Here is a 23,168-nt window from a genome sequence, read left to right on the forward strand (position 1 = left end):
ATAGAAAAACAACTGATAATTAGTGTTATTGTTTGCAAGAATAAATATATAGCGCCGTGTCACAAAAACTGAAATATTTATCATTTCCGTTCCTTATTTGGTCTAGCGTGCCTGTGATTTTTTGCCAACAGGGCCAACATTCCATTCTCGGGATAGATACCGCCGGAAAAATCGAGGAAATATGTAGTTTAAGGGATACTTATATTGAACCTATATTAGCGAGGGAATGCACCGCTGCTTCCAATGCTGCTTTTTTTCATACTAGTGTCGGTAAAAAGTACATGTATATAAGCTTAAAGAGCTATTTATTTCTTAGCTAGCCTTAAGAACAACATCCTGCTACTATTGTTGCTAATTATGTGTTCTAATTCCAGTAACAACGTCGAACCCTCACTTCGAAGTTTATCGTAGCTTCTATTACTACATGTATTGGCTTATAGTAATGTCATCAACATGTGCCGAGCCCCCATCTCCTACACCGCCTTTCAAAGTCATCAACACTTGTCTTATGCTTGTCACTACATGTACTTTTAAAAACCGGCAATCGCTAAAAATTTCTCAGCCTTCTATGGGGCCTATCCTCAGAAACGGAGGTCCTAATGCTAACGACATTACGAAAACGATGAACCTCATCCCAATGGATTCGATGAAACTCTGGGCTTTCACCGCGCTTTATATACAATGCAATTGCGCAAACTGACTGCCTTTACCAGGAAAATCCACACGTACCCATATCAAGACGCTTCTTACACACAGCTCCTCTGATGAAAACAGAAGGAAATTTCGCAATTCTTGTCACAACATGGCCTCATCAAAGCGGGGAGGGATGGGAGAAACACCTCTAGGTAGTTCTCAAAAACGCAAAACACCAAAGAGAACACGCCCGAACCAATGCTAGCTATAGTTATGCTATATATGGAAACCTCAAAAAATATAACCCCGCAGTACTCAAAACAGATAGTATAAAAAGGAAAGATAAAAAAACAATGTATACGCCCGCCAAACCACAAAGACATAAGAAACCATAGGACTAAAACACCAAACCAACGAGGAAAAAATGAGAAGAGACAGAAGCAAAGACCAATTAACATCATCCATCATTACACAACCAACAGCGGCGCGGCTTCTACCTCTGATACCCATATGGCATCCTAGGACTCCCGTAATATCCATTATCTAGGTGTATCTCCTCCTCCTCCCTCGCCAAGGGCGGCGTCGGGGCGGGCGGCGGTATACCCTCTGGGACGACCACTTCATCCTCCTCGTCGGCCCATCCCTCTTTTACACCCGTATCCTTCCCCATCTGCTCCTTCATGCCCCTAAACCAATTCTCAGCGGAACCCTCTGGTGGTCCCTCTTCGTCTTCATCACCAACAGCAGAGGCTGCCCCACCCGCCGGTGGTGGCGTGGGTGCGGGTGGTGGTCGAGCGGTATGGAAAACCTGTGGTGCGGAGCGGCGGAGCGTGCTGATGAAGACCTTGTGCCCAGCAATTATGGTGGTGTGTTCTCTGTTTGTCGGTGAAAGTGCTAGTGTGTTATCTGGTTCTGGGGCTATTATGGTGGTGGTACGTGCACGGTAGTACGAGTGCTGCGAGGAAATAGCACTGATTTCACTGGCGCTTTCATCCGAGGCTTCAGTTTCGGACTCGTCACTCCGCCCATACTTGACCCTTTCAAGTGCTGTTTTTTGTTTCGCGTTTGCGTAGTACGCAGCAAGGGTTTTCAGGTCAACTTGTCCCTCCTTTTGTGCTGCTGGCTGTGTTGGTTTGGGTTTCCCGGCAGCTACAGCAGCATTACGGTAGTAGGCACCTAGGTTTGGGTCTGCACCTGGCATGCCGTCCCAAGATCCTGCACGTGGTAGGCGCGGGGAGTCCATAATCGCCTTCAACGGTCGATGGGCAGGAGTAGTTGCAACTGCAGCATAACGGTAATAATTCACCTTCTGTTGCGGAGTAGGGGGTCTAACTGATTGAAAGGATTGTGTGGATGAAGCGGAGACGAGGGAAGAGGTTGACGAGGATGCGGTAGAATTAAGGTACTGTATAAGCGGTTCTTTTGGTGAGGGCTCTTTTATTGATGATGCAGATGCTGCCGAGGAGGCAGTTGACGTAGACACTAGTGATGATAGTGAAGACTGTTGTGATATTGATAATGCGGGTGTTCCACTGCCGTGCAGAGGAAGTTCGTGGACAGAGGAAGTAGGCGAGGTATTTTGATATTTCAGCATTGACGGTGGAAGCCGGACGTTTGCCGGATCTATTACCAAAGGTGTAGCCCGCACAGCAGGAGGATTAGGAATTGTCGATGTTATCTTAGATGTGACTTGGTATCTTGATATTGGCTGGTAGGCCAACGATTCTTTCGTGGGGTATACAAGGGTTGCCATTATGGGATATGTTTCTACTGGGGGAGCAGCTTTTGGTTGAGGTATCGAAGCTGGAGGGGGAGGGGGAGGATGAGCAGCTTTCGATTGGGGTATCGAGGCTGGGGGGAGCGGATGGGCCGGAGCTGGAGCTGGAGGTACTGGGGCTGGAGCTGGAGGTGGAATCACCCTCATAAGCTTCACGGGTTCGTTAACGACCTCTTTTACCTCTTCCACCTCAATTTTTGGAATTGGCACAGTAACTTGAGCAACTTTCTGCTCAACCTGTTCAATCTCCATGAATCTCTCCACCCTTCCTTTCGAAGTCGGCGTTAGAGCCCTTGAGCTCTCTAGTGAGATTCCTAGTCCAACTGTTCCAGCCCCGCTAGCCACCAGTGTCGTTGCCTTACTGGTATTGCTGCTCTCACTGGACCTCTCCCTGGATGAGCTCTTGCTTGTCCCGCTTCTCCCACTCTCACTGCTACTCCCGGGTCGAATCACGACTAGCCCAGAAATGGTTCCACCACCCTGTAGTGGCGCTTGCATAGTGATGATCTGCTCTTTTTGAATCATATCTGTGGGCTTCTTTCTCGACTTTCTCTCCTTCTGGAAGGTTGCTGTTGCCGGCGTCCTTGGTGTCGAGGTTTGTGATTCCGACCTTCTCCTCCTTGTTGATGTTGATGCTGATGCTGAAGAGTGGTGATGTCGCTTCGATGAACTTCTCTTCTCCGAGAAGGCTGGTGATGGAAGGGGGCTCTCCATTGCCTCTCGGGTCCGGGGTGGTGCTAGTCTTGATGTGTCCCTATCTCTATCTCTCCCGCCCCGCTCCCGCCCCCTCGTTGACGTTCTCCTCGGGCCGCCATCAACACCACCATCCTTCCCTCTTCGGACTGGCGCTGAAGACCTTAGATGTTTTCCCGTCGAGCCTGAGCTTGTAGCAGCTGCTACCCGAGTCGCAACTTCATCCTCGCCACGCCTACGACGTTTTTTGGGCCCGGTGGAGGTCGAAGACGTGGACGATGATGACGATGGGGGCGATTTCCCAGGTGCGCCACGGGATATGGGAGGTAAACACATTGCAGATCAGCATATGGTGGTTACTTGTTATATCTGGAGGTTCTTTCTGTCATGTCAGCTTGACTAGAAGAGAGGTAGAGAGACGTTAGGTTGTTGAAGGGCCGACGGGCATTGTAGCGCGGATCGGATGCTGAGAGGGAAAAAAACAGGAGATGAGATTTTGGTTTTCGGGGGTACAGGGGCTAGGTATGTAGGGATTGGAGATGAGAACAACAATTTTGATACTTGAAATAATGCTAATATAATACAAACAGGTAGAAAAGACCAAGGTAATAAACGCAAACAGGACTAGACAGACCTTGGTTCAATTTATTTGGAAGGCAGGTGGTACTCTACTTTTGATAGCACTGGTAGTATTCGTTCGCACAGCTTTGAGGACCTGCTACCATAAAGTATGTCTAATTGCACCTATAGATAAACCTGAGTGAACCCCTTCCCCCGGCCTAAGAATAAGTAAAAAGAGAGTGACCCGACTTGAACGACTCGACTTCCGAAAGATCAAAGTAACGTCTGTAACTGTAACTGTGTCTGTAACGCAACGGATACCCGCCTCTTCCCGTGGGTATGCTGAGCGTGCACAGTCTGGGGAAAAGGATGAAGGCCAACCAGAGACACAGAACAGAGACCCTCGCTCGGTTCACTGATCGGTCAGACAGGACGCCTGGGATGGGGTGGGTAGTGTACCAGGAGATCGAGAGGGGGTAGGCCAGGCCTGGTTGCTGGGGCAATAGTCGATAGGCTGGAAGTGAGTTTCGGGAAGGAAGTGAGGTACGTCTGTCTATGAAAGGAGCAAAGGGAGAAGAGTTTACAGGTAGGTATGTAGAGCAGTTACTCCACATCTACTAGTAGGTACATCTGCATTTTGACGATCTCCGCACAGCACTTTTAGTAGGTACCGGCACTCGCCTGCTACGGAAGTGAGGGCAGACCACCTACCTGCACACATCATGACACAATAGGTACTTGAATCAGTTTTTCTCTTTCTTTTTTTCCCCTCTCTTCCTTGCTTGTCATGTCTAGGTTGCTTACTTGCTTGCGAGTTGGGATGTTGCTGTATTCGTGAGCTGGCACCAGGTGTGGTATGGTGCACGAGCCATGCATGTAGTAACTACTCTACCGAGCGTCTTGAAAAGTGAAATTCCGGGTCCAGCTCTCTGTAGACTCCATAGGTAACAGCTATATATACCTACTATTTAGAGTGGAACCTCTGCTAAATACATACATACCATATACTCTACCATATACTCTACCATAACTCGCGACAACTGAAGACTGAAAATTGAGATATTTATAAAGTGGAAGTACCCGAATAACTAGAGTATCTAGTGGGCACGTGGGCGGTGATCTTTTCTTTCCCCCTTTCTCCTCTTTTCTCAGATCCCTCTGCTGAGTCTACTTTAACCTACCTGCCTAGCTTCCATTCCCATAATTACCTACCACCCCGATATTTAAATATCAATTACACCCCCATCTAGCCGAATTCAATAAAAGGCCCGTTTTACAATCATTACCACTCCAAAGTTAAATTCCAAGTACCCATAACCAGAATTGGACACTCTATCGATGATGCATGTTCTACTCTATCGGTCCGTTGATGCAGAATAATATATTCAGCCCAGATCTCTATTTTTTTCATTTCGTTTTTTGTTTCAGTGAGGGGTGGTCATCGCGGGGTAGAAGGTGGTGGAGTTGTGAATATAGCCGGAAGTGATGGATGGATGGGCTGTGCTGCGGGGATGAAGGCCTTAGCCAGATTGAGCAGTTACGCACGGGTTTCTCGTGAGGTTTCTGTTTTTTGAGGGTGGTTTTATCTTCTGGCGAAGCCCTTTAGGTATCCGAGTTGGCGAGCTTCGCACCTGCATTACAGTCAATCATCGATATGCTGTTTAATTCGGTTGGTAGCTAGGGCTAGGGGCGCGGAGTACCTAATCACATCCATCTCCAGAGTACTTATGCACCCCCGTAGTGTCTACCTAGACACAAGCACAGGAGTGCCTGAGCAGCCGTTCTTTTCGCCGCGAGGACTAGTAGGAAGAATCTTTGCGCTATTCGCACAGCATTTTCTACAGCCACCGTCCTCAACACGACACAACACCTGATAATTTTACGTTATGTGTTAGAATTATATTAGCTACCAAAGGCTATCATCTGCAGGACTCGAACTTCCGAACTACAAAGCTCGAGCTAAGGTTCAATATTCTAACCCTGTAGACCAATACATGAAAACCTAGCTTTGCACGTGGAGTACTTTCCAACAATCCTGCCATCGCTCGGGACCAAACAGCAGTGCTTGACCAGGAAACATATATATATCAAGCCTTCTCGAAAGTTACACCCGCAGTACTTGCACCAATAATTAAGTTCCGTCAAGGGGAGCCGGAGAAACGGGAGGATACATGGATCACGTTGGGTCATGTCTTGCTCTGCTTTGCGATTGTGGGCTGTTGAGTTGTCTAAGATTGGGTTTAAGGCCATATATCTTCTTAGATCCACGCATCGAGAGGCTCTATGGTGGAGTGTGCTGGTAGAGTCGAATATTTCTGCACATGGTGATACTGGGAGATTTCGTGGTTTTGTGCCATGTAAGCATGTATGGAGGTATACTGGACATGTGCTATCAAGGACTTACCATGGTACCCGTGGTGCGGTGGTTATGTCTTCTCCCTAGACCTTCGGTGATATGTCGGCACTTATCATTGAGTGGGTTTTGGCATGGCTACAGTGGAACAGAGTAGTGTACCGGTTGTGCCTGTGTCTCAAGTTCTAGTAGCCTTGTGAATATGTCGAGTAGGTACATATGTACTTTACATACTGCTTCTCTCAACAGGAGAATACTAAACAAAATACACGCGCCGTTGGCTATATTTGAGAGTTGTGTACATTATAAGAAAACGAGACGTGAACATCAGTTCGAAACAAAACGGAGCCCAATAAACCCAGAACCAGTGAAAAACATTACAAAACAACATTTTAACAAGACTGTCGCTGAGCGCACCCCCCCCCCCCCCCACGATAACAGCATTGTGTTTCATATACCAGTCTCGTGTCCATGGGAGCAAGCTGGAAGGGAAACGTACCTGCCCACCGCAATATTCTAGACCACATAAGCCATTCCACATACCCGTGTCATTCTGCGGTGCAGCCTCCCGCCTTCGATTATGTCTCATTGTCTTATCTAATCTGATTCTGTCACCGGCGTGGGACGAATCAGGACTCGTGCTACCAGATGTTTGAATCACGACTCGATCGACTCAGCTCAACAGAAACATTGAAATGATTGGGTGGCTCAACAGTTTGGTCTGTAATTGGGCCTCAGCGGTACCTAGGTAGGTTGTTTTGTGGGTCCGATGAGGATGATGATGAGAGCCAGGGTATGATCTCCGGCGCAACTGCATGGGTTGTGTAAAGGGGAGTGGTAATGCTATTGGGTTCGGGGCCTGACACATCGAATGGACTGTTCGCACCGCGGTACTGAGTGGTAAACTCAGGGATGTCAAATGAAGTGCAATTCTTTCAGGATTCATATCTTATTTTTGTTATTGGTACTAATTGAATGAGGCTATTAAGATGTTTGAAGCTTACTCTAGTTGGTGCATACGTAAACTACAAGTATTTAGTAAACGTTCACTTGATTTGCCAAATTCTAGATTCTTAACTAGAAATCCTTGTACCGTATGTACGCCCTACCAATCCCATTATCCTACGTACTATTTTACGAGAAGCTTGCTGCCTAAATTGTACGTATACAGTCAGCCCTTACACCCTTGTCTTTTTTGCATATATATAACACGTAAGAATATATAGCAATATTGCCTTGGCAGTGTCATAGTATGTAACTAGAAGTCTAGCCCAAAGATCGAATTATTTGGACTATAGCTTATTATGGAGACGTTGGGCCATTGGGGGAGTGACTATTAGGGAGCTGGGGATTGACGGGAAGAGGGCTAGTTAGGGCTAGGGCGAAAAGAGGACTTGATATTCGACGTGGGTCTTAGGTAAAAACTCGAGGCCGCGAGTTATACGTACTAATCTTCCCGGCCAGTGAATAATGTATTATCAGAACCTCAAACGAAAGTAAAAGTCCCAATCCCAAGCTCTATCGTCTCCAGATAGTACGTAGATTTAGGGGAGTGTTCAATATATTTGACAGCCCCGTTGCACTATAAGCTCAACACAGCGGGATCAGGCTTATTGCCTCCTAGATTTAATAATATAGAGATCCAGAAGTTAAGTAAAGCGGTAAATAATTGCAGAGAGGGCTAAAAGTCCTCAGTCAGATGTGATCACCAACATACTAGCGCTGGCGTACGTTCATAAATTCTCACACGGATGTGGGTTAGGGATGTGCACGTGGGTTAGGGCTGTGGGTTAGGGATGTGAAGGCCGGGAGAAGTAGAGCGTTTTGGTGGTAGAACCACCCGCAAACAATCAAAAACTAGAGCTCGATGGACTAGATGGACAGTAACTTCCGCGTGCTTGGTCTGGTAAGAGTTCCCAGACTTGAGATCTTATGCGCATGGATCTCTGCTCCTTCAATTGCCTAGATAGAATATCTCCAATATGCAATGGAATGATACTTGATGCAAAACGTCTTTGAACTCTGCGCAGTTCGCGGGGCTGCATGTGGTATGAAAAGTATCAAGCTTTGATCAGACGTATTAGCGCGGGTGCCACTGCCAGACTAGCGGATAAACCAGAGTTCTACTAGAGGACTAAAATATACCACGGTCCAGAGAATATAGTAAGAGGACAACTCTGCTCGAAAGTCCTAAGCGAAACTCGTCTTTATCGCCCATAAATCTCTCGAACTAACCATCCATCTCTTTCAATAACCATTCAGGCACTTTCGGCACTCTCAATAGAGTCTATTCCTTGATTTGCATTGCTGTACATACTGCTCAAGATCATGATGGAGCCGATAGGCTTTAATATTAATTGCGTGAGTCGCAGGCCCGAGCGAAATGATGTTAGGGAGGCGAGTTTCACTCTCAACGTCCAACAGTTGGGTCTAAAGTACTCTAACTTTATATCCGGCAATATTCGTTCCGTTAATTAGACCCGGAACAAACAAGCTTTTGCCAAGCAAACCTTACAGTCCTTGCATCTAGCTCTTGAAATAACGATTGAGCAAGCAAACCTGGGAGCGATCGAATGATCGAGTCTTGTAATTGCTCTACTTGGATAAAGCAAAAGAAGAGAAGCCTTGGATATCTCAAAAGTACTGATCCAACCCCGTGTGGTTACGAGTCACTAGCTTTATTGCACTCCATCTGAGCTCAGCATTTGCATTTCACTATATCAATGAGCCTTAGGATTATATTTCTGGAGGTCGCTATATTCTATTCTATAGCCTTCTTGATAACGACGCTCGTTGAGTAGTCGTAAACCGCCGACGTCAACTCTGATGGGCCGCGTGCACCTCATTAATTAATCACTGCGCCCTCCTGTAAATCACCGAGAATTTGATCAACAAAAACATCGCTCTTTTCACTCTTTTACGAGTACTGAATATTGAGGTCTTCCCTGAAGATATATACCGTGTCTTCATGTTGGTGCTGGTGAGTAGAATCCCTCCGAGTCGGTGCTAAGATGCACCGTCGGTTGCCTCACCTGGTAACAACCCATGCAACAACCCTGGTTGGTTCATGCTCCCGGCCGAAAGAAATACCGTTAATTCTCGAATAGATAATCCACTATCCCCTTATTTGTATGTAAGTCCGAAGCACGAATTGGCGTATCAAACTTCACGGACTCGTGTAGGTAGATACTTTTTCTCGCCCGGAATTAAGATTTAGCGAAGCGGGGATAGAGAATTAACGGTAGACGTCAAAGGTGGAAATCTCCATGGACCATGGAAGCCCGTGAAATGTGCGTAGACTCGGAATTCCGCGCTCTAGTGCTCTAGATGATTCGAAAGCCTTCTCCAGTGGATCGGTCTAATGAACTCTCCACCTCTCGGATATGGGGTTATCCGCTGTCCGATGGAAAAATAGTTTCCCCGGTGCATTAATAAGCTGGGCTGAGGAGTAGTACTTAATTCAGCTTCAAGTCTCTGAGAATTCGGAATTTAGACAGACAGACAAACCCATCAACATCATTCCTCCACATCAATCAATCAATCCAATTTTATACCAATCACTACTACCACCTTAATTCACCTCCACACACACTACCAAATTCACAATGGCCACCGTCTTTGCTATCACTCCTGAGCATGGGTAAGAAAAGCAATTCACATACCCCACATCTTCCCCCCCCCCCCCCGCATTCGGCTAACCTTTCCCCCCCCTCTCCCCCACAGGTACGCCCTCGCTGCCATGGCCTTCACCGGTCTCCTCGGTCAATGGCACGCCATCGTTGTCGGCACTGCCCGCAAGGCCGCCGGCGTCCCATACCCCAACGCCTACGTCACCCACGAGGATGCCGAGAAGGACATCAAGAAGTACCAGTTCAACTGCGCCCAGCGCTCGCACGCCAACTACATGGAGAACCTCGCCGTCGTCTTCCCCCTCATGGTTGCCTCCGCGCCGCTGTACCCCATGGCCACCGCCGTCCTCGGCGGAATCTGGTCTGTCGGACGCATCTTCTACACCCTCGGATACAAGAGCAGCAAGCAGGGTGACGGCGGAAAGGGAAGGTACCAGGGCGTCTTTTACAACATTGGGCAGCTCGGGCTGTTGATCACCGCTGGTATGAGTGTGTACAAGATGTGCTGCCCGCAGTAGATGTTTCTGTTGTATAGTTAGCTGGAAGGAGTTTTTTTTCAATAATAAGTGTGTTTTTTTTTTTTGGTTTCTTTTTGGGGTTATAATCTTGTTGCAGAGCGCATTGAATTGGATTGAACTAGATCGAATCGAATCGGATTGAGCGAGCCAAAGTCTGATGTGAGACCAAACAGTATAGAAGTGATAGCGCTCAGCGCACTGGGGAAACAGCCCCTTATTTGTAGCTCTCCAGCCCCCTCCAGTCTGGACCCCGATGGACCGGAGCGGATATCAAAGCTCCCGAAGATAACAACGCTGTTTGCGATCCATCTATCGCATTGCGCGACGGACCAGGAGGGTGACGTGACGTGATGTGCAGCTGGCTACATAGCTAGCTTGGGCAGGGTCAATGATAGATTAAAGCAGAATTAGCAATCAAAACTTAACTTACTAATTGACCTGCGCCGCCATTAACTTTCTCGGGACCATTTATTTCTCAGAAAGCAGGAAGAGTAGTGTAGAGGATGAAGGTTACCGGGTTGTAACTTGGATGCACTGCACTGCTGCTTACGAGTGATGTATTCTATTTGCAGTGGTACAAGATAAGGCTTTATTCCATACTATCGTGCACGGGGTATTGGCGGACACTGGGTGTTGACGGATTGCAGGCAAAACTTGGCTTGGCTGTCTCTTTTTTGGTTTGTTCGTCAACACCCAGTGCCCGTGAAGGACAGTACATACTCGACACTCAAGCAGAAGATCTTATGCGTGCTGCACATGTCTTTTCCAGATACGGCCACTGCTCGCCCTCGGCCGGTCGGTTGGGCTGATCATGACTAAGGTAGGTAGAGTTGGTCAATGATCGGTGTTGATAATGGTTATTATCATGGTGATTGATAGTGATACCTACTCTCTATAACGATAGCAACATTGATCGGCGGTCCCGAAATACCCTTTTTACCAGTATCGTATCGTATCTCCTTACTTCTTACAGATTTTCGGTCCCGACCGTATCCTTATAGCGAGAGGTGACTGGCTGTACTCTAGATACGGTGGATATAATATCGGGACTACGAAGATATCATCAATCAATCATGAGTTTATAGTCTACTTAGCCACATACCACATACCACATACCTACAGCTGCAGCTACAGCTACCAATAACTAAAAAAACAAGCAAAAAAGCAAAAAAACCTCCATACATATCCATATACTCACCCCCTACCCACTCAACCTCTTCAGCTCCCCCTTGACGCCCGCCAGCTCCCCCTCGAGGGCATCAAGTCTCTTAACCAGCCTCTCCATCTCCCCCTCCTTCTCCCTCCCCTTCGCCTCGACCACCATCGCCGCCGCCGCCATCCCCGCAGGCTCCACGAACCCCTCCAGGCGCTTCACGATCCTCGCTGGGTTGCCCGCTACGACGCAATGGCTGGGTACGCTCTGTATCCCCATTAGCAGTACTCCCACCACACACATCACCCTCAAACAGCAGAACATCTACAGGGAAGCAAACCTTCGTCACCACCGCCCCCGCCCCGACCACAACCCCATCCCCCACCACCACCCCGGGCAGCACCAACACATTCCCGCCAAACCAACAATCATCCCCAATCACAATCGGCCGCCCATCCTCCGGTCCCTTGAGCCCATTGCGCACCGCGGCCGACAGCGGGTGCGACGCCGTAAATATGCTGATGCCGGGGCCAAAGAGCGTGCGCGCGCCGATGCGCACGGGGCACGTGTCGAGGATGGTGCAGTTGAAGTTTATGAAGCTCCCCGGGCCGAGGGTGATGTTGTAGCCGTAGTCGGCGGTGAAGGGGGGTTGACGGTGGGGAGGGTGGTGAGGTCTGTGGAGGGGGGGAGGGGGGGGAGGTTGAGGATGCTGGGGTGGGGTTAGTAGGTGTGTGGTTTTGGGGGGAGGGGGGAGGGGGGGGGGGGGGGGGGGGGGGGACTTGTTGAGCAGGTTTGCGCGCTCTAGTGGGGTGGCGGCGGTGTTGGTGTTGAAGTCGCTGCAGGCTTTTGCGCAGCGCTCTCGCTCGGAGCAGAGGAGGGGGTCGAGGGCGATGTAGAGCTCGCCGCGGAGCATCTTTTCTTTCTCGGTGGTGTCCATTTCTTTCTTGGGGAAGAATAAAAAAAAAGGGTGTTTTTTGCGGGGTGCTGCAAGTACTATAGATCTGGCCTGGGAATCTCAAGCTGCTGGATCGAGGGAGATCTGATCTACCTTAGATTTTACATCTCTGAGGGTCCTCCTCAGGGGGGCCATATTTATATTGTGGGACTACAGAGAGAGCTGCCCCGTGTACGAGAGCCGCCCCGTGTACGAGAGCCAAGTCCGCTGACATCGGCCGGAATGCCGGCCTACCCCGTTGCACAAGCGATCACTCGGTGCTGCGGGTCTTGGCTTACTTAAGTTCAAGCTGCGAATCTCCTGTGGGAGGAAAGAGGAAGGAAGGGCCCTCAGCCATAGTATGGAGAGGCAGCTCTGGCGGTGTGGGGGACTCGTACTTGCACTCGCTTGTGGGGGTGTTCTCTTTCTCTTGACCTCACTCCTCACTGCTCACTCCTCACTCCTCACTCCTCACCCACTCACTCCCCACTCACTCCTCGCCCACTCCTCACTCACTCCTCACCCACCCACCTCCACCCAGAAGCCATCATCAATCATGCAAAAACCCTCATCAACCACACACAAGCCCCCAGACCCCACCCAGAAATCACTCAAGCCCCCGTCATCAACCTGGAAAGACGTCATCCCCTCCATCCGCCTCTCAAAGCCCGTCCAAAGCATCACCTCACGCCTCTCCACTGCCTCCTCCTCCTCCTCCTCCTCCTCGTCAGACTCCTCCATAATGTCCCGAACCTCCACCATCGACTACGGCCACGAAACCTTCCCAACCTTCTCCAAAAAGATCCTCGAGCTCCTCCACCACATCGGCACCCTCAACCTCCCCAGCATCCGCATCACCCCAAAGACCGCAATCGACATCACCCGCATGCCCGGCGGCAACAGCTACCGCATCATCGGCATCACCCTCACCACCCCCACCCCCACCCCCACCAAAAAGACGGCCAAGGAGGACCAGAAAGACCACTACATCCTCCGCCTCCCCCGCCACGAAACAACCCCCACCACAAACCTCCTCCGCGCAGTATCAACAATGTACCACCTCGAAAAGCACACCCCAATCCGCACGCCCATCACCGTCGTCTACGACCCCGACGGCGGCAAAGACACCTCCGACTGCCCCCTCTCCCTCCCCTACATCCTGCAGACCCGTCTCCCCGGAAAACCCCTCGCCGAAGCCCTCCCCGAGATGTCCTTCCCGCAGCGCTGCGCCTTTGTCAGACAGCTCGTCAACCTCCTCACAGACATGGACAAGACGCAGTTCCCGCGCGCCGGCGTGCTCGTCCCCGCCGCTGTCGCAGCGGAGCGCAAAGGCATGGTCGTGGTCGACAGCTTCGACATCCCCGGCGTCGCCGACGAGGCCCTGCGCTCAAGGATCCAGGCGTACCCGGAGCAGACGACGCGGGACATGCTGCTGACGCAGCTCGAGACGTGGAGGCTCTTCTGGCAGCACCGCGAGACGTCCGGCGGCGAGGCCGAGCTGGCGATGGGCTACATCGACAGACTAATCGAGACCACGCGCGAGATGGAGCGCTACGGGTGCTGCCTGGGCGATAACGTCAACGTGCTCTACCACCCCGCGCTGACGCCGCAAAAGATCTTTGTGCAGCGCCGGGGGAGCAGCAGTAGCGGCGAGTGGGTCGTCAGCGGCGTGCTGGGCTGGGACGAGACGGTCTCTGTCCCGCGCATCATGGCGCACCGCGCGCCGTCGTGGCTGTGGCGCAGCGGCGCCGAGGAGGGGTGGCAGATGGCGGACGAGCGGCACGACTGCGCGATCCCGGCCAGCGCCGAGTCGGCCGAGGTCAAGAAGCTGTTTGAGATTGAGGCCGAGTCGGCGATCCCGCGGTTCCTGGAGTATGCGTATCGGCCGCGGTATCGGATGGTCAGGCGGCTGTGCTGGTTCGCCGTGTGGGGGGTCCGCTTTGAGGAGGATGTGCTGGGTGTGGCGGCGTTTTTGCGCGAGTGGGACGAGATGAAGAAGGATCCGAATTTGGGCTGGGCGGTGAAGGGGGTGTGGGGGGAGGGGTAGACTAACTAGCTACAAACATGACATCTTGAATTTCTTTTATATCTTTTGACTCTTTTCTTACGGGGTTTTGCAGTCATACTAGGGCCGGAGTTGGCGTTAGTCATTAATCTCTTTTCGTCTCTTTAGGTATCGATATCTCTCATCAGAACTAACTAATGATGTTATTACTTTACTCTTAACCATAATTTTACACAGATGGAGGACAGATACATACAGCACCGTAATAAGTAGGCTAATTAACCAAATAATTAATTCATTAATTAACCACCCAGTACCAACAGCCCGGGTACATACCCCCCCGCCCGCCCCACAACCCACCATCCGAGTGACACCCCATGATCCCAAATTTCATCGCCATGTGGACATGACAATCGATCATGAAATTTAAAGCACTCGGTGCCAAAAAAAAAGGGAGGATGCAGGAGGAGGATAATAGAGGAGAAGAGCATGATATGGCTGTTTTATACATCCTATCGCATAGCAATGTAAAGTAGGTGTCCCCCCCCCCGAGTTCATATCTACCTAATTTAAAAATTTAATAGCAGTGGCCGGATATACACACAGCGCCATGTCGTAAATGATGGTACGGCGTGAGGTCGCAACGCCGCAACGCCTGACTGCAATGCCTGACCACCGATAGCGCCCAGAGACAGTGTAACCCGTGCTCTTGCAACTATTAAGTTTGTAAAGAAGGTATACACCACAACCCTTATGACTCAGCGGTTGGAGGAGTGTGGGGGTAGATGTTCTGGAGGACTAGCTTGCCTATTCCCCTGACCTAAATCGCATTGAACATGTTTGAGTACATCTCAAGAAGCTTAATTTACCATCAACACTACCCTCCCCCCCCCCCCCCCCCCCAATTTAGGATATGATGCTAGATTACCTGAAGTATTGAAGCCCCTCATGGAGGAAGGTCTAATTCATTTGCTGGGAACTGTTATCTGATGATTTATTCTCTAGAGATTTGGTAGCTAGCTATAAGTTGAGAGCATGATGCCTAGGAGAATAGAGCTGTTATAAAAGGCAAGGGGTTGGTATACAAGATATTAAATGTCCAATTATCTTTATTTAGCTACTATTGAACAACTATACAAAAAAACAGCTCTCCAAAGAGTCAATTGTGGTTGCTGGGTGGTAGTCATGATGGGGCGGGAGGTGTCGAAACCCGTTGCTACGCCCCCCGTACGATGATTTACGACCCAGAACTATACATACACCCCCCCCCCCTCCTCCTTTTTTTTTTTTTTTTTCCTTCATTGTCATTTTCTATGTCTTGTCACGCTATGTACTAGCTGACTACATACTCTATATGTCATCCATACCTTTCTTTTTTCTTTTTTTTTTGCTTTCAGGTGTCATGAGAAACAATTCATGATATCACAAAGACCGATCCGAATCATCACAAAGATCCGAATCATCACAAAGATCCGAATCATCACAAAGATCCGAATTATCACAAGCCATAGATAAGTAGAACACTCAACACTGCACAACCACTCCACAGATCTATAAATATAACATAACGCCGGGCCTGCGCAATTAAAACATGATGACTGCAGCAGGCAGACAGCAGCATGTACATAATACATAATTATAAACCTCGTGAATTATATATATATTTTCGAAATTCAGCTTTAAGGATTAGATTTTACCGCGGCGGGGGGGGGGGGGGGGGCGCCTGTTCTCCGGCTTAATTCCCCGGCGGACCGTTTGTTTGTGACGTATACAGAAAAGAAGTAAAAAGAAAAAGAAGATAGAAAGAGGAAAGACACAATGATGATATAGTAGAACTGCAATAGAAAAAGCATTAGATACATCCAGCTAGCCCTTTTTTCGTGTTTTTTTCCAATGCCCATACAAAAAAAAAAAAAAAAAAAAAGGTACACCAATTTTTTAACACCAATATGTAAGTCAGACACAACCAGACACGGAGAACTCCTCGACTCGGTCGATTATGCATGCACTCGAAAGGAAAATAAAAATAAAAATAAATAGTGGGGGGGAGGGATGATGGATGATAGACAGGCATCTATTGACAGATGTGTGCAACGAAAAAATCGCGTCAGAATCCGAAATAAAAAAAATAATGGAGAAAAAAAAAAAAACCCCCCTACGCCCCACCCCCGGACCAAAGCACAGAAAAAATATGTTTCAAATAAAACCCAAGAGAAACAAGAAAAAACCTGGGAACCGAAACCCCATAAGGAGAAACAAATAAATAAAAAAAGTTTGCAGCCCCCCCCCCAAAAAAAAAAAAATCAAGAGGTAAAACAAATAAAGCAGTATCCAAGATGATAATAAGCAGCACTCCAAGTCGCCGGTTGAAAAGAAGCCCCAATGCAAAATAAAAAGAAAATAAAAAGAAAATGCAAAGTATAAAGAAATATGAGAAAAAGAGATGAGAGAATTTTGCGTCAAAGGTTCAAAACAAGGAAAATTATAAGGTGCCTGAAAATCATCAATTATTGTGGCCATTGTCTTTGCTGTTGTCCGTATTGACCTCCCCCTTCAATATACAATCATCTGGAACCATAATTCCCTGCCGTCCAGTCCCCAGGTCCGAATCATTATGCGTCTCCACAGCTCTTCTAACGTATTGCGTGACACTCGCTGATATTAAGAGATTAAGCACATCCATCCTATTATGCTCGGGCTTCGGTGCAGCTTCGCTCTGTCGTCGACTATCAAGACCAGAACTTTCAGAACCCGATAAATCACCCAGTTTACCATCAAGGACGGCGTTTGGATGAAAGTAGAGCGTTGATAAACTCGATTCTGCTTTCTCCCTTTTTTTACTAGACGTCATTGATTGCCCATCCCCATCATCAGCCTCCTCCTTTTCATCTTCGTAGTCGTTATCGCTATCCTCGGGATCTGGTTCGCTGGGTCGATGTGCATTAAGCTGGTCAAACGATTGGTGAGACATGAGCGGCATTGAAGGTGGATCCAAAATCGCCGCTTGATAGGACATATCTGAATCAGGCGCGAGTGACGTTGCCATCACTATATCATCTCTCATCCCATGATGGTCTATATACAGCTGAGGGAATCCACCTTCGGCTTCTGCGATCCCATATAATGACATACTCGAGCCTGCAAACGCCGCTTCGTAGTAACTCTCGGGAAGGCAGAGCCATTGTTGTGATTCCAAGGGCTCAGGCGCTGAAAGATGCATACCCATGTCTGGATGCAAGTCGTAAGTAGAAGGATCGATTGGAAATTGAAACATGGGGTAATCCGTTATCATCTCACTGCCATTTCCAGAATCTGGCGATGGGATAACGTTGCTTATCAAGCCAGGTTGTGTTTGAGATACGATCTTGTCTAGGTGTTTGTTATATGCTTTGCGCAATTTCCTGTACATTCCTTCCAAAGGCTTCCAGTATCCGCGTAGCTCTTTCAACCACATTAACCCAATATATATTCTTTCCTTCTGTTTTAATGCGTTATTGGGGTCCCCCTTCGATTCCAGCGCTCGGATTATTGATATGTCGCAAGCATCAGATATAGCTTGTCCTAGAAATGGTGCATTGACAATCACTTCAGTCTCCCCTAACTCCTTCGCTTCCTTTCTCCTCTGCTTCACATGAGACATGATCATGAGTACTGCATCCGCATGGACAAATGTCTTCCGTATACTTGTGATGATGCTTTCGTCTAGGATGCTTTGGCCATCCTCGTCGGTCGCATCTTGCTTGGTAATTATTCTTACATACCTGTGAACATATGCCATAGCTGTGTGCCACATAACATGCATAGTGACGAAAGCACCAGCTGTGCCCACCTTGATCTGGCCAGCAAGATTCTCGTTTGAATACTCCAATCCGCTTGGAAGCGATTTCCTCCAAGTCTCCAAATTCTCTATCAATGCCTGGAACTCCGCCTCTTTGTCTTTTCCCTTTTCGAATCCAGATAGGTGGATCTGTTTCAAGATATTTCCCCAAATACCGACTACACGTACTAGAAACGCCATGGCTCCCATGTGTGTGGTGCCTACACCCGGCTTGGCTGGGTTCGGTCCAAGCAGATGCTCGGTCACAACAGTCTTTCCGTCCCTGAAGGATGGTTGATTACAAGGGAGCTGAACATGGCAGTCATGATCTTGAGTGAGAAACGGCCGTGCAACGCCATAGCTATTGAATCTCTGTGATAAGTTAGTACTTAAATGTCTGCGGATGGTTAATTTTCATAATACTAACATCCATTAAATAGTAAGACCAAAAGGTCCTTCGTGCAGATTCTCTTTCAACCGGAGATTGAAGCATTACTTTCGCCCGACCATTCTCCAAGTTGAGATTCAAAGCCGTCCCCATTCTGACTGCCATACCACAAAACATCCATGCTTTGTCTCCCTGGCTACTTCCAAAATCATGAAGACCCATATGTATCATACTTTGCACTACTGCCAAGCAATAGTTGTCGTAATTCTTGAAAATGAGTTGCCTAGCTTGGGACGCAAGACTTTCTTCCATGTGGGAGCATTGCGGAGAAAATCTTGCTGCTACTGTGCATACAGAGATTACAAGAACATCCGGTTGTGACCCTAATTCCTTGATGAATGTTTGCTTGTGAAGAAATGCATATGTCTGTGAATACACATATTTGAAATACATCTCTACGAGATGATTGACCACGTTCGGGGGTGGGAAGTTGCTGTTTCTTGGATCTTCACCCATTGGGAGGGGCACAAAAGATAAAGTGGGAGTTTCCATTATGGTCGGTGTTGTACTTAGGGCCTTTGAACTTGATGAGTATGGATTGTTTACCGCATAAATGACTGGATGGTCAGGTGTGGTGGGGGAGGCAGAGGTAAATGAACTTGGAGTAGCCCCTGGTACTACTGGCTGCATCCCCGCCATCCCATAGCCTCCTGGTGGGTATTGATCTGCCAATAGCCTAGCATTGTAGCTCCTGGATGTTCGACCTTCGTCGGTCACATTCATTGGGGTAGCAGACTCCGTTGCAAAAGTCAATCTCTTCTGACTCTGTACGAGTGTTTGCGTTTGCGGCTGTTGGTGATGCCGTAGTGTTGATTTGGTGCTGTCCAGGGAACTATCCATAATAGCTGTCTTCTCCTCAATTGGCTCCATGGAAAACGAACTATCCCTTGATGATTTCCCTCGTTTGAGAAACCCACCACCAGATTTTTGGCCATCGTCAGAGGCCTTCCGTTTCTTTGGGAACCCAAGGCTGCCTTGTGCACCATTTAAAGGAAGAACGCCCGGCGATGCAGATCCTCCAACAGCGGACTCCTGATCCATTACTCCATCCTTTCTTTTCTTTTTGTCGGAAATCTTCTTGGAATTTTTTCGAGCGGGCTTCTCTTCACTTCAATGGGGTATCAAGGTTAGATATGGTGAGAAAGGTGGTATATATGAGAATATAATTGAGTCCACTCACTCGTCCTGGCTGCAGGCAATTCTCATTTTGTGGCAATGTGCACACTTGGTATCATCTTGGTCACTCTCACTGAGTTTCAAGAATCCCACACGTTAGTCGATGATACTGGCAGAAATGATTAGAAATAAGTTAAAAGAGATCGGTAAAACTCACACACACTTAATCTTTTTGGTACGACAGCTAGCACAAGCTTTCGGCAGTCGTTGCCTCGCCTTTCCAGCTGACGTAAGACCCCATTCCGGAAATACCGGCAACCCGTCTTTAAGCAATGGCAATAGTTTATTCAGACATTTTTTCCCAGCACCTAGTTGCCACCCTGCTGGGATCTCAACACCAGGCGGTACTACATCCTCCTCATAGTACTGCCTCCCAGTGGGATCAGTAAATACCGGACCACCTCTCTTCTTGCTGCCCTCTTTTCCACTACCGGCACTGACAGTGGAATCAATGCTATCTCTCCTAGCACCAGCACCTGGAAGCATGCTGCGTGTGGCAGTTGGGCTGATGCTTGCACTGGCAGTCCTAGAAATTGACTCTCTCTTTATTCCATCCTCTTCATCAGTATCATCGTGGTGCTGATTCTTGATATGTTCCTGGTGTCCATTCGGGACTTTCTGGGGCGACGTTTTCCGAACCTCTACCGACCCTGGACGCTGCAGTCCCGTGAACTGTGGTTCTGACCTTGTAAGATAGGAATGTTGCTCCTCGGAATTAGCTCTCTCGTTGGCACCTTTGTTTCCTTCGTAGCGAAATCCACCACTTTGTGCACCGTTATACTGATAGCGCCCAGAATGCAGAGTTTCGTTCAGTGAGGTGTTGATTTTTGAAACCGGTGACAACGGGGAGCTGTTGTAGTAGTAGTTGGACTGCGAGTTTGTCGGCGCAGTAGCACCAAACGGATGAGGAGCTATTCGGTCTCTTCCGGCATCAACTCGCATATCCATCCCTGATGACCGCCTGGCGCCCCCAGTATTTAGCAGACGGTTAGTCTGCTGTAATGGGGAATATCTTGCCGGGGGATCATGTAATGTCTCTACAAAAGCACCCCGGTCAGAAACTTGATGGTGTTGCTGGTGGTTATCAATATGTGAATTCTGTTGGTACTCCCGTCTCTGCTCTTGCAGTTCTTGCTGATGGATATTACCGTTGATGGAGGACATAGAGGAAACAGGGCCAATGGTGTTGAGCGATTGCTTGTGACCTGGAGCTATTACTAGACCATTTGAAGGTGGCAGTTGGCTCGTTCCTGTTGCTTGGGGAGTTCGTGGGGAACTGGGGTATGGATTTGGAGGTGAGGGTGCAGTGGCTGTCGGTTCAACCGGGTGATGTGGCGGCCGTCCATAGGATGGGTTGCTGTTGTATAGGGTTCTGCTTTGTGGGTAGTTTTGATCTTGCAGCGAGGGCTGTGATCGTTGATTTAGAGATCGCGTTGGGTCCCATGTGTGCGCTGCTTGCTGGTACTGGACACCATGGGGAGAGACTATTGGAGAAGTTATATGCCGTGTGTGATCGGGATCACTGTGATGATTCATATAGGGATTAACCTGGTAGTATGAACCCGCCCATTTATTATGAGACGCAGCACCATTTGATGCGCCATTAGGGTAAGCGGTTCTGGGAGTCGAACCGGGAGCACTTGGATAATGATAGTGGTGGCCTTGTTCGCCAACATTGACACCGTTCATGACCACATCACTGCCAGGAGACTCGTTCGATGCGCTGTAGATGGAGTTGTGCCGGGGATTAGGGGTCGGATGAACACCACTCCCGCTGGGAAGAGAGGTTTGAGGAATCTTCTGGGCAGCGGGGGCATAGGGGTGTGTGTCGTGGCTACTATTCTCCGACATCGAAAAGGATGCACTTCCACAACAGCCTCAGGGCAGTTTTGAAGATCGGATGAAATGATGGTCTGGCGAGCTGTCTCGGGTATGGTCGACTGTAAAGTAAGGTTCTAGGGGGGTAGGAGGGGGTGGGTGCGGGGTGAAGGAGAAAGGGAAAAAAAAAGGATTCGCGTAGGAAAAGTAACTTTTGACAAGGTCGCAAAAGGAAAATATATAACCTTGGGCTTATAGCTCTGAGGACCAAATCAATAAAAACCCGGTAGTGTGAGTCGGAAGAGGTCCCACCTTTGGAATATATTCAAATGTCTCACGATAACTCGATATCGAGAATAGCAAACCTTGGGGTAAGTTGTTTGGGGTACAGAGGATTGTTGAGGACAAGCGCACTGTCGGTGCTATAGCGAAGAGCTGACGAGCGGGGTATTTGTGGAAGACTGTAAGGGCAGATATATATCAAGCTGATCATTCGACAGCGAAAATGATGACGGGAGTCGAACGTATACAGAAGGCCGTATTATACCACTCCGAATCTTTCACAAGTGTCTGATGGAATTCATGGAAAGCTGCGTCACGGATTGAGAAACAATGTTTAGTATCTCTTTGGCGATGAAGCTTCTAGTATTATGAAGCTCAGGATGTGCCAGAGCAGATGACTACTCCTTAATTTTTTTTTTCTTTTCTCGCTCACTTATTACTGCGAGAGATCGCCGGTTCCTGCGTGGAAAAAAGGTGGTTAGCTTCCAGAAAGAATATAAAGCATTAGATAGATGACAGCTCACGTCAAGCCCCAAGAAATCCGAGTCCAATACAAGGCCTTCTCTCCCTACTAATGTTGCCGTTGCGAGTCGTCAGACTAGAATGCTTAGTCGCGACAGACGTCAGGCCGGTGGGCCCCAATAGTTGGAGATGGTGAGGTTGGTGGGAAGAAATGGTTGAGGCTCTTTGATATCAGCAGTAAAAGTGGGCGGGCTCCCTTCCGGTTGTTGGATCGGCGCCAGGTGCGCCTAGAGGAGCGAGAGCAGCAGGCCTGATACGATTTTAGATGCGATAGGTACCTTTGCGAACGGGGTACTGGTGAGAGATCGTGGGCACCACCCTGCGACCCTATTTCTTGGGGTAGAGGGGGGGCAGCAGCAGTGGTAGCAGCAGCTCTCTTTTCACTCGCGATGCACACAACGAACGTGCCCCGCGATAATTCAGTAAACCAACTAGGGCCAGCCAAGGAGCTCCTTGGGGGTGGCTCGTCCACTTATTTACGATCCAAGAAACCAGAAACCACACCTTGCGTTCGAATTGGCAGTTTTCTCTCAATTCCTCCGTAACAAAAAAGGAAAGTAAAAAAGTATAGGGGGGTGGGAGTGGGAGTGGAAAGTACTAGGAGAGAGGGTGGGAGTGAGTGGAGGAGGCCGTGGTTCAGGTGTGTATGAACAGAAGGACCCGCGATATCCAACAACCTGTCTGCACAATACCGTCTGTCTGCTTGCGCTTCTTTTTATCAATTATTTTATTTTAATTTTCCCTCTTTTTTTTCGTTCGCAGAATAGAAGCTCTGTTGATCGACGTTACGGAGTTTTTCCTTTTGCGCTCTGTTACTGTCAGGTTCAATTAGTTTACTTACTCGCTACA

The 23,168-nt window shown here is 48.6% G+C and overlaps 6 protein-coding genes across 6 annotated transcripts; 3 read left to right on the forward strand and 3 right to left on the reverse strand.

Moving 5' to 3' along the window:
* Positions 1–1,126: 1,126 nt before the first annotated feature.
* LAJ45_09102 (uncharacterized protein) lies at positions 1,127–3,439 on the reverse strand (the record flags this gene model as incomplete). The annotated part of the gene is made up of 1 exon (XM_046118647.1): positions 1,127–1,876. One exon carries the CDS (start codon positions 1,874–1,876, stop codon positions 1,127–1,129), a length of 750 nt encoding a protein of 249 aa, XP_045968032.1.
* Positions 3,440–9,622: 6,183 nt separating this feature from the next.
* Positions 9,623–10,164, forward strand: LAJ45_09103 (uncharacterized protein; the record flags this gene model as incomplete). Its single annotated transcript, XM_046118648.1, has 2 exons — positions 9,623–9,657; positions 9,741–10,164. 2 exons carry the CDS (start codon positions 9,623–9,625, stop codon positions 10,162–10,164), a joined length of 459 nt encoding a protein of 152 aa, XP_045968033.1.
* Positions 10,165–10,891: 727 nt separating this feature from the next.
* LAJ45_09104 (uncharacterized protein) lies at positions 10,892–12,254 on the reverse strand (the record flags this gene model as incomplete). The annotated part of the gene is made up of 7 exons (XM_046118649.1): positions 10,892–10,979; positions 11,054–11,056; positions 11,136–11,213; positions 11,281–11,292; positions 11,370–11,584; positions 11,658–11,991; positions 12,097–12,254. 7 exons carry the CDS (start codon positions 12,252–12,254, stop codon positions 10,892–10,894), a joined length of 888 nt encoding a protein of 295 aa, XP_045968034.1.
* Positions 12,255–12,807: 553 nt separating this feature from the next.
* Positions 12,808–14,298, forward strand: LAJ45_09105 (uncharacterized protein; the record flags this gene model as incomplete). Its single annotated transcript, XM_046118650.1, has 1 exon — positions 12,808–14,298. The coding sequence occupies one exon, from the start codon at positions 12,808–12,810 to the stop codon at positions 14,296–14,298; it is 1,491 nt and encodes a 496-aa protein (XP_045968035.1).
* Positions 14,299–14,675: 377 nt separating this feature from the next.
* LAJ45_09106 (uncharacterized protein) lies at positions 14,676–15,276 on the forward strand (the record flags this gene model as incomplete). Its single annotated transcript, XM_046118651.1, has 4 exons — positions 14,676–14,788; positions 14,841–14,881; positions 14,939–14,991; positions 15,262–15,276. The coding sequence occupies 4 exons, from the start codon at positions 14,676–14,678 to the stop codon at positions 15,274–15,276; spliced, it is 222 nt and encodes a 73-aa protein (XP_045968036.1).
* Positions 15,277–16,759: 1,483 nt separating this feature from the next.
* Positions 16,760–21,548, reverse strand: LAJ45_09107 (uncharacterized protein; the record flags this gene model as incomplete). Its single annotated transcript, XM_046118652.1, has 4 exons — positions 16,760–18,445; positions 18,501–19,629; positions 19,702–19,770; positions 19,855–21,548. The coding sequence occupies 4 exons, from the start codon at positions 21,546–21,548 to the stop codon at positions 16,760–16,762; spliced, it is 4,578 nt and encodes a 1,525-aa protein (XP_045968037.1).
* Between the last annotated feature and the right edge of the window lie 1,620 nt (positions 21,549–23,168).

The sequence above is a fragment of the Morchella importuna genome (genome assembly GCF_003444635.1).
Source record: "Morchella importuna strain M04M26 chromosome Unknown Morimp01GS034, whole genome shotgun sequence".
Taxonomy (NCBI): domain Eukaryota; kingdom Fungi; phylum Ascomycota; class Pezizomycetes; order Pezizales; family Morchellaceae; genus Morchella; species Morchella importuna.